The 10,136-nt window shown below is 37.9% G+C and overlaps 2 protein-coding genes across 3 annotated transcripts; both read right to left on the bottom strand.

The window, feature by feature from the left end:
• Window positions 1-187: 187 nt before the first annotated feature.
• On the bottom strand, window positions 188-4,298 carry antkmt (adenine nucleotide translocase lysine methyltransferase). Of its 2 annotated transcripts, none has more exons than XM_067478052.1 (6): window positions 4,157-4,298; window positions 3,389-3,552; window positions 3,198-3,302; window positions 2,972-3,112; window positions 2,676-2,726; window positions 188-2,103 (listed from the first exon to the last, which is right to left on the bottom strand). In XM_067478052.1, exons 2-6 carry the CDS (start codon window positions 3,548-3,550, stop codon window positions 1,930-1,932), a joined length of 633 nt encoding a protein of 210 aa, XP_067334153.1. In that variant the 5' UTR covers window positions 3,551-3,552; window positions 4,157-4,298; the 3' UTR covers window positions 188-1,929. The 2 variants fall into 2 exon arrangements, with proteins under 2 accessions (XP_067334153.1, XP_067334154.1); XM_067478053.1 differs by having other exon boundaries at window positions 4,154-4,292.
• hirip3 (HIRA interacting protein 3) lies at window positions 4,276-9,882 on the bottom strand. Its single transcript, XM_067478051.1, has 8 exons — window positions 9,774-9,882; window positions 8,242-8,362; window positions 7,985-8,132; window positions 6,858-7,244; window positions 6,580-6,734; window positions 6,133-6,280; window positions 5,600-5,698; window positions 4,276-5,282 (listed from the first exon to the last, which is right to left on the bottom strand). Exons 1-8 carry the CDS (start codon window positions 9,845-9,847, stop codon window positions 5,095-5,097), a joined length of 1,320 nt encoding a protein of 439 aa, XP_067334152.1. The 5' UTR covers window positions 9,848-9,882; the 3' UTR covers window positions 4,276-5,094.
• Between the last annotated feature and the right edge of the window lie 254 nt (window positions 9,883-10,136).

The following is a 10,136-nucleotide window of genomic DNA, read 5'->3' as shown; positions in this document are numbered from 1 at the left end:
TACAGCCTTTTGGTGATCTATATTAAGGAAATAGCGCTTGGTCCAAGTGTGCAAATACATTAGAAAAGCGATAAGCAATTGGTTATGTTTAAAAAATAATTAGATGTTATATACGTGCAAGGCATGCTAATCATATAGAGACATGCCACCATAGAAGAAAGGGAATGAAGGAGCAAGAAGTAGTTAATGCAGTGTTTGTTTAAATAATTTATTATAAATATCAATGGCTGCTCACAACATTGGCATGATCCACAAGACATTATTCCCTGGAGTTGCTCAAATACTAAACACACACACACATGCACAGCAAATAAAACTAACAAATAAAGTGGGTGCATAATCTGTCTGTGTATGTCTCTGTGTCTCAGCCCTGTGACACACCGGCTATTGACAGCTGGGATCAGCTCAAGCACACAATGACAATTAACAGCGTAAGCATTAACCAGATAATGGATGGATAGATCTTGTGTGTGAACAGTCAAGAAAAAAAAAGGCCACAGTCAAAACTTATAGTCTAATGCAGAAAACACAAATATATGTATCTAATACAGTATGTATACAGTAGTAACAATATCATAACGTTGACCTTATCAGACTTGTACAAGTGTTACAGTCCCTTTTTGAGTTGGGATAAAAAAAATAACATTCACTACCTTGGACATCCGGAGCCCGAGGAGGCACATTCCACGTTTGCTGTGACAAAGATATTTCCCCAGTCTAAGACCCATTGGCCAACAAACTGAAGTTCCCTTATTATACATAGGCCTGCTACTTAGTAGTACTAAGTACACTGTGCTGTATGTTTAACACAAAAGAAAAAAGTGCAGATGATACATTTAAAAGCTTTGTTTTCCCCAATCAGGCCATTTGCAAAAATCTACAGGATTTTAAAGGCTAAGCTTTGGTTTTGCTTAAACCCTAGAATTTTTAAACTCTAAATGAGATGTACTGTGTGTTCCTATTTGCGGTGAAAAGAGTACATTATTATTTCAATCATGTGGAAGTACCAGTTCTACTACTTTTTGTACTCATATACAATACAGACAGAGCACAAGCATTTATGTACTGTAACATGGTAAAGACTTAACATAATTTATCATAGAATAACGCAAGGTCATCTTCAGAATACAAATGATAACACAAGGAAACTATTTACTTTTGCTCCTTTAAGTTAATGTCTTCTTAAAATGGTGATTCCCATCATTTAAACTCACACACAGCTGAACATCCTCTATCAGGTATGAGCTGAAAAAAACCACAGCATTAACTGAGCCAAGATGCGAGATTTAAGCTCAAAAGGAAAACTAGCAAGTCACTCCATTTACTCAACACAAAACATGAAAACTCTGCTGCCAACACGTAAATTAACATCAGCGAAGTTTCTGACTACAACCACAGAGAAACTTGGTCAACAGTTAACTTACCTGCACAGGATAGACTCTCCACACATTTGCCAAAACAAAGTTCATAATGAAGCTGGTACCTTTTAGAATTCAACACTTCTTCATTTTCAACTTCAGCCCCAAATAACTGCGACTGGTATTCAGATTTGTCTACTTTGGCTTTCAGCTTGTTTGTGTCTATTTTTTTTGGCTGCCATGGAATGGGCACCTGACTTTATGCATCTAGCGCGCGTGCACACACACACACACACACACACACACACACACACACACACACACGTATATATATATAAATATATATTTTTTTTTTCTTACTCAGTAACGGGGATTATTTAAATTTTAGTGAAATAAAATACTTAGATGCTTAAGTACAAGTAAAATTACAGTTTAAAAAATACTCCAAAAAGTACACTGAGACTAAACGTTATTTGTTACTACCCACGATTTCCACGGTACTTTCAAGATTCAAGTGGATTCTTTCTTTTTGATTAATTCCTTTCCAATGTCACTTGTGACTGTGACATTATCACTTTTTTTTGTATGTGTGCTCTCTTTGTGATTTAATGCTATATGCCCAGGCCCTGTCCACACCCAGGCCCTCAATTCTACAGGGTTTCCAGTCAGGGAAGGGGAAACGTCCTGCTATCACAAATGCATCACCAGGAAGCTCAGTCTGCAACTTCTCCTGTAACAATGAAAGCTAGGAAACACAAGAGCACAATGACAATTACTGCAACACTTTCACAAAATTGTACATAAACTGCGCTGCGGGAATATCCTGCTAGTGGCTAGAATCTAAAACAATCTAAGCTGTGTCATTTAAAGAGTATTACAGTCAATTTAGGAGCAAGAGGGCTGTAGCTCAGTTGGTAAATGCAGTCCACGGACCACAGGGTCAGTGGTTCAATCCCAGGCCTTGGCTATATGTCGAAGTGTCTCTGGGCAAGAACCTGAACCCCTAACAGCGCATTTCCCTCCCCAGCTGTGCAGTGCCAGTCCAAGCCCGGTAGAAATTTGGGAGGGTTGCGTCAGGAAGGGCAGCCGGTGTAAAAACTGTGCCAAATCAACATGCGGACAACGATCTGCTCACTGGATAAGCCGAAAGGACAAAAAAAAAAAGTCAATTTAGTTTTTCCATTAATTAGTTTCTGTAATGTAAGGCTTTTAATGAGCTCATATTCATCACTACTGCATTGTTTGCTGGGCTGTATTCTACCTTGAGATGATGTGGTATTCCATGGTTTGCACGTTTCTGTTAATTCTGTTACTCACCACGCTAGGAGCCAAAAACACTGTGACATTCTTGCATTCTGTCAAGTCCACCTGTGATGACATACAATGCAGAGTCTTAAAATGTGAACAGATCTATGCACTTAATGACAATTCAGTTTAAAAAAAAACTGGCATGTCTTGCATTGTCAGTACAATGATCACATACAATAAATACAGCTTTGACATACAATACAAATAGACTTGCTTTGTTGAAATAGCTTTCTGATTAAATGATGGTAGTGAAACTTGAAATTTTGCACACAAATGTTATTAGTGCTGTAACACCAATGTCAAACCTTCCAGAGATCTTCCCGTCGATATGACACTTTTCCATGGTAGCCTGCTTTCCACGCTTTAAAGTGGGCCAGGCGAACAAGCCATGGGTTGAGCTCATAGCCAACAGCAGGAGTTAGACCTTGCTGACTGGCTTCCAAGACCTTAAGGGTAAAAATCCTCACAGTCAAAAGGCATTGTATCCACCACTGCAAGACACATAACTGACATACCTCAGTTATAACTCACAATGCGACCATCACCAGATCCCAAATCCACAAGGCCTCCCTTTCGACCTTTCAACAACGTCATAACATTTTGTACTTGAGCTTTGCTAGCAGGAATGTAGGGGACCTGGAAGAAATTTTAAACAAATCTTGTTCCTTGTGCAATGCAATTACAAACAATATTTCAAAGTTTTATTAAGTAGTTTACCATACCTGCAGCCTCAAAGGGACTTTTCGGAAACCCGGCTGGAGGACTCCTACCCACATAGCATATACAGCAAGCCCTGTGCCAGTGGCTATCTGAGCAACACCCCAGGCACCAATGTGCTTAGTTTTGAGCTCAGCAAATATCTCATCTGGTGTGTTGTCATCCATTGCTGCAAGAAATGTAAAGTGTAAGGTCTAAGTAAACATAATTTTACAGCACTGAGAGATTAAAAACCAGTGGTAACACCTGCTTTCACTTTATAAAATAGCAGACAGGGTAGTCGGCAATGGCCAGAGGAAGTAGCTCATAAACTCGATACTTAAAAAAACCACTTGTCTCAGAAAGACTACACTTACAGTAAAACTATCACTTCAAATTTATTGCTTAGGTTGAAGTAATACACTTATGTACTCCACTACAAAAACAATGTAAGTTAAACACTACATGCGTTGCTTTTAATAACATAAATGTCAACTTTTACAGGTGTAATTTCTGGCCTGCTTCAGAAATAGTAAAGTAATAAATAAAAACATGGGTCAACAGCCCCTGTTACTACTGCAAATAAAGTGGAACAACAATGGCACTGATAAAGTTAAAGCTGATCTTCACAAATTTTTGTGTCCGGGCAGGTAATTGATCAATAACAACATATGATATCAGTTAAATATATTTGTCAAAAATGTAGCAGAGTCAATGTAGTCTAGCAAAGTACAAGCATCTCAAAATTGTTCTTTAGGGCAAAAATGTATCAAATGTAACAACATACTTACTACCTTTGGCAATGGCAGGGGCTTGAGGCCTTTAAGTAAATATATATGGTAGCTAATATCTCTCTCTCTCACACACGAACACACAATACAATTGTAGGATGCCCCACACTGAAAGGTTGGCGTTGTTTTTTTTTTAACTAGCAGAGGTGTTACCTTTGCTGTTAAGGAGTTTCGATCAACCCTAGTTTAGCACGAAAAGTCTACGTTCTGATCTATAAATATTTATTATTTCAATTACGTTAGATCGTCGTCAGACACGCAGCGTAAAGCCTACAATAGTTCGGCATGCAATTATTCTCTTAATTATTGTCTATATGGCAATACACTCAAGCACCCAGTAATGTATTTATTTAAAAATCTTCCTGACCGAAATTAAAACCGGTAAATACAAAATAAAAACAACACTTCAAAGCATTTAACAAATAAACGTCTTCTTGGAAATGCAAGACAACGGGGGGAACACATTAACCGGTAGGACTGGTCCGTCAGCGAAATATTCCGTATATTGGAGTTTACTTACAAGAGTTCCGGGGATCTGACGTCGAAAATGTGTACATGTAATTAAATAGAGCAGTTATTTTATTGTTTGTATAAACTTCACTCTCCTTTTATTTAAACTAGCTTAACACTAAGTGTTAAGTGCTGTCTGCATGTTTTTGTTCTACTGGTTAAAAGACATTGTTATGAATACAATATATTTATTTGCACCACAATAGATGTACATGAAAAGTAATTTATAATCAATCGAAACGTTTCCAAAAAACTTCAAATATCCTTTATATGTGCCATTTGTCTATTTTTATCTTAAATATATTTTTAAAAAAGGATTAAGACATGTAGTATAAGTTTTCAAAGAATTCTGTAAAGACCAAAACCCAGTTTATCAAAAGGAAAAGTAATGTCCATATACAAGTGTCCTCTGAAGAAGTGCAGTGTCCACGTCAGTCACTGTCTGCATCATCACTGATGATCCCCTGAAGGTTGGCCCAGTCTGTTGTCCTTCTGCGCCCTCGGGAAGTATTGTTTTCCTCATCACTATCAGAGCCGGAGTTCAAAGTGCGCTGATATGTGGAAGATGGAGGGTCACTCTTTTCCTGCCATGCTGAGGCTCCTCTGCGTTTAGGGCGACCTAAAAGAAACATTCACAATAGTGGTGTGTCAGAAATACATAATTTAATAAATAAATAAGCACAGCATAATTACTAAAGCTGCATTGTGGACTTTTACAGTCAACCAGGCTATCGACCAAAGCAACGGTATGGGCAGAATGTGACAAAATACATGCAAGTTTAGCATTAGAGAAACATTACTGTATTGGAAAGCTTGTGTGTTTTATTTCTGTGTCGGCCAGTGAGTTATAGCAAGACATTTTGTTTTGTTACTCAATAACGAAAACTGAAAAAGCCCACAGCAATAGGTGCCAACAATCAATAAATAAGACTAAACCTTTTGTGGCAATGATGTTGTTCACGTCAAGCTCAGCCAGTTCCTTTGCCTCCTCTCTCTTCATTCGGACTTTTTTGCATTTCTCAATAGATGGTTTACCTGTAAGAGAACACAATCCCACCTTAGTACTTTTATACGTGCTCCCAGTGACAAATTCACACTTTAGTGTTTACAAATGACAAATTCCATGCTGCAGTTTTAAAAACTCATGATCTAATGAAGGTTTTTGTGTTGGGTTCACCAATCATCCTTTAACCTGCACCAATGTTGAAATCATCTCTTGATTTTCTGCTCTTCCTATATTTGCCTGGAGGTTCCCTTTTGACTCTGTGTCTGTTGCTTGTAAATATGGCAAGATGTCCAACTTGTAATAAAACATATCAGGTCAAGGGCCTCTAAAAATATTTGGATTTTTTTCCCCCCCGTAGGCCACAAATATGTAAACCAGTAATTAGCCAATTTGTGGGACGGAATTTTTTTTTTGCTATTGCCCAAAAGTGTGTTCTGTAAAATAATAACATATTCCTACTGACCATGAACACCCAGACATTCAAGCTCCTTCCTTAAAACAGCCACCTTTGAACGAAGAGAGCGACAGCCCTCAAGGAGCTTTTTGTAGTTATGCCTCACACCACAGAGAGCGATGTAGCGTTTGAGCCTCACAATTGCTTTGTCATCATCCTGCAGGAGGAATCAGATGCCAGACAAGCTTTAGACAGAAAATGCAACTTTATTCTGTTTTCAAAGTTCACATTTTGTTTTCTACCATTTAGCTTCTACTTTCCGTCTTCTTGAGGTAACTTTAAAACAATAATGTCACTTTTTCCAGTTTGAAGGGTCAAAGCGTTGGATACTTGCAGACAAATGTGTTTATCTAACATCTTTGTAGATTATAAATTGAAACATTTAGCTTTGATTTTTGAACACTTGCTAAAATGTCACACATGTCTGATTCTGATTACCATCACTCATGGGCTCACCTTTTGACTTCTGGAGCTCTCATCATTTTTGATGGTTTTCTTCTTTTTGTTATCTAGTTTATTTTTGTCTTCACTCTTCGGTTCATCCTCCAAAGAAGGAAGTGATGACGAATCTGAGTCTGGCTCATCATTTTTCTTCTTTTCTTCTTCATTTTCTTTAGCATAACAGAAAGTCATATAACAACATATGAAAACAAAACCCATTTAAATATAGAATATATGCTTATTTTATATACATTTAAATTTACGTGTATTATAATTTACATATTCATAGTCACCTTTTTTACTTTCATCCGAGGACTCATTACTGTCATTATTGTCTGACTTATTGTCTGTGTCAGTTCCCTTCTCTTCCTCACTCTGAGGTGTTTCTGTTTCTTGAATTGTATCGCTGCCTCTTGTTTCTCCATTCTTTGTTGCACCTACTTTCTTCTTCATTTCTTTTGGACTGTCACCAGAGTTATTCTCATTCCGTTTTTGTTCCGACTCATTCTTTTCCTCGTCAGTGGAGTCTTGACTTGTAACGTGACGTCTTTTACGATTTCCATTTGTTTTGGGCTGGGATTTTTTCACATCTTGCTCACAGTCTTCAGATCCAGATTCAACTGCATCTTCGTCTTCACTCTCCTCACTTGCTGTTTTGCAGTCGTCTTTATCTTCTGATTCTGTAATTAACCACACACATACAAAAAAAAAAATCTTAAAACATAACATCTATATTTGCAAATGAATTTAAAACCAGAGATTCACAGTTTTAATTAACAGAAGTACTCAATCCTTAACTTAGTTCTGTGTACCCCATTCTTTGACAGATACTTTCAAGATTGGACAATTGGCTTCAGGCCTCTCCACATATGTTTTGTGGGGTTTCAGTCTGGGCTTTGGTTGAGCCACTCAAGGTCTTGACTGTACCCACTTGTCAAAAGTCTGACCCCCTCTGTCTCTGTTACTGCTGCTGATAAACACACCCACAGCATGATGCTGCTACCACCATATTTCATCATAGAGATAGTATTAAGAAGATGATAAACAGTGTGTTTGGAGTTCTGCCCAAAGAATTTAAATTTGTCTTAATAAACAACATACTGTGTGTCCTCCTTCTCTCAGAGTTTCTGATTGACGTTATGTTACTGACATTTTCTCCCAGGACCTTAGAAGTTATGATAGGTATATCTGTCTGTCTGGGTCTTTAAAAGTACATAGTGAATATTATACACAAGTAGAAATGCTAGCACTACTAAATACATTGCGTAACTGCATGGTAGACTACAGGAAGTGGTCTGTAAGTACATGTACTTGTGTAATGTATTTAAGTACAGTTTTAAGGTACTTGTATATCTCTATCTTAAGTTACTTCTCCTTTTCCCAAGGGAAACATTGTCCTTTTGTTTCAGCTACAACTTGCCTGATGATGACGAACTTGTCTGACGACGGGATTTCTTTGCCCTGGATTCATCTTCAATGTCGCTTATCACGTCGTCATTCTCTTTTTCTCTCCTTCTTTTGTTTTGGGGCTTCTTGGTCGTCAGCTCACTTCCATTTTCGTCATTGTCCTAGTAGAGAGAAAAAAAAAAATAGGATGACAGTAAAACATGCAGCTAAATATGATCACCCTCCCTCCCAAAAAATAAAGAATATGATGCATGTAAGGAACATAGATACCTGCATTTTAATTAGTTCCTCTTGAACCACTTGTTTTATGCAATTTCTGGCCTCTGGACCTAATGATTCACGTCCAACATGTGCCAAATATCGCTTTTTTAAAATTCCTAAGGTCAGTGTGCTGGAATAAAATATTAAATATTATATCAAGGTGTGTGAGGAGAGATATAATTTACAGAACCACAGAATTGACATTTACCAACATAAACCAATCAGCTGCAACTTTAAACATACCCTGATCATTTTATTGCAGAGGTGGGCAGTTGTCAGAGAGGGAAAAATGTAATACTGGCCATCAGATATCAGAACACAGAGTGCATCCCAGTTTGCTGTACACAAGGCTATGTAGCCAAAGACTGCTCAGAGTACCCCTGCTAACACCTATTCACCCCAACAATGAAACCACCAGGCTCTGTTACTTATCAGTGTATGCTTAATTGCTGTTTTGTTTTTTTTTAAACAGATGAACACAATGCATCTTTAATAACGAATGACCAAAATATAACATTTAAATCTTATAAACTGAGATGAACAGCACGCTGCTGCCTCATAGCTAGAAGGTCCCTTGGTCAAGTCCACTGGCCGTCTGCGGCCTTTCTCTGCGGAGTTTGCATGTTCTCCCGTGCTTGTGTGGGTTTTCTCCCACAGTCCAAAAACATGCATGTTAGGTTAATTGGTGACTCTACATTGCCTGCAGGTGTGAATGTGAGTATGAATGTTTGTCCGTCTTTCTGTGTCTGTGTTGGCCCCGAGATCGACTGGTGATCTTTCCAGGGTGCACCCCGCTTCTCGCCCAATGACAGCAGGAATAGGCTCCAACAACCCCGCGACTCTGAACAGGATAATTACTCGTTTGCCAATTGATACTGCATCGTAATTTTCAAATATCAAAAAATGACATTTGAGCAGCAGTTTAAAACAGATGAACACAATGCTACAGATTCTAAATGTAAAGAGAACCTTGGAGTTGTCGTTGTCTGCTGGACAACGGTTTGCATGAAAGAGGAGCTATTAAACTGGAACCTGGATGATAACAACAAGAATTTCAGCAACAAATCCAATTTCCAGAAAATATTCATTATGCAGACATATTTAAAGAAAGATGTGATACTGTTTTTTTAAACGTATTAAAAAACAACAAAACTAGACTATTTCTAAGAAAACAATCCAATATGTCTCACTCATAGACTATGGTCCCATGAAAGATCCCACTTATCACCCATCATTTAAACTAATACTAAATATTTCCCAAAGCGGGACTAGGTGCACAAGCTTGACCCTCGCACGTAACGTTAACCAAAGGTTAAAAAAAAAATGCATGTTGCACCAAGTTAACTCAGTAAGGAGCTCGTAGTGAATGTGTTACCTTATCTGCAGCCAGAGTCTTAACTGCTACTGCTTCAACGTTATGAAAGTAACGTAACGCGGTTGACCAAAGTTAGCAGCCGTTAACTTGTTACATGCACAATTAGTAAAGTTCAAACAGCACTTGTGGGGAAAAAAACAACAAAGTTTAGTTGCTTCAAATGTACCTGAGGTCTGGCTCATCACGGAGTTGCCGGTACACAAACCTGCGGATACTTGTTGACTCTCTCTCAGACACCATCGTTTCTCAGCGTGATTCGTTACGTTTTGGCGGCGGAACTCAGGAAGTGACGTCAGATAAATGTTTAAAAAAATAACTTTTCTAAAGTACAACTTTTTTTACTTTATCAACAATTCATCAACAATATGGGCACAGTTGAAAAAATATTTGTATTATAAATTTATGATTTAATGAAAAACGACTAATCCTCATTTTTTCTAAATGCGTTTGTTATATGATTTAACTATGTCATACGTTCTACCGTTTTATACATACGTTCCATTTCCTAAAAATACTGGACAGTATCCAG

This window comes from Channa argus, chromosome 15 (assembly GCF_033026475.1).
Source record: "Channa argus isolate prfri chromosome 15, Channa argus male v1.0, whole genome shotgun sequence".
Lineage (NCBI taxonomy): Eukaryota > Metazoa > Chordata > Actinopteri > Anabantiformes > Channidae > Channa > Channa argus.
The sequence above is the reverse complement of the archived record's forward strand: the minus strand, read 5'-3'. Positions and strand labels throughout refer to the sequence as shown.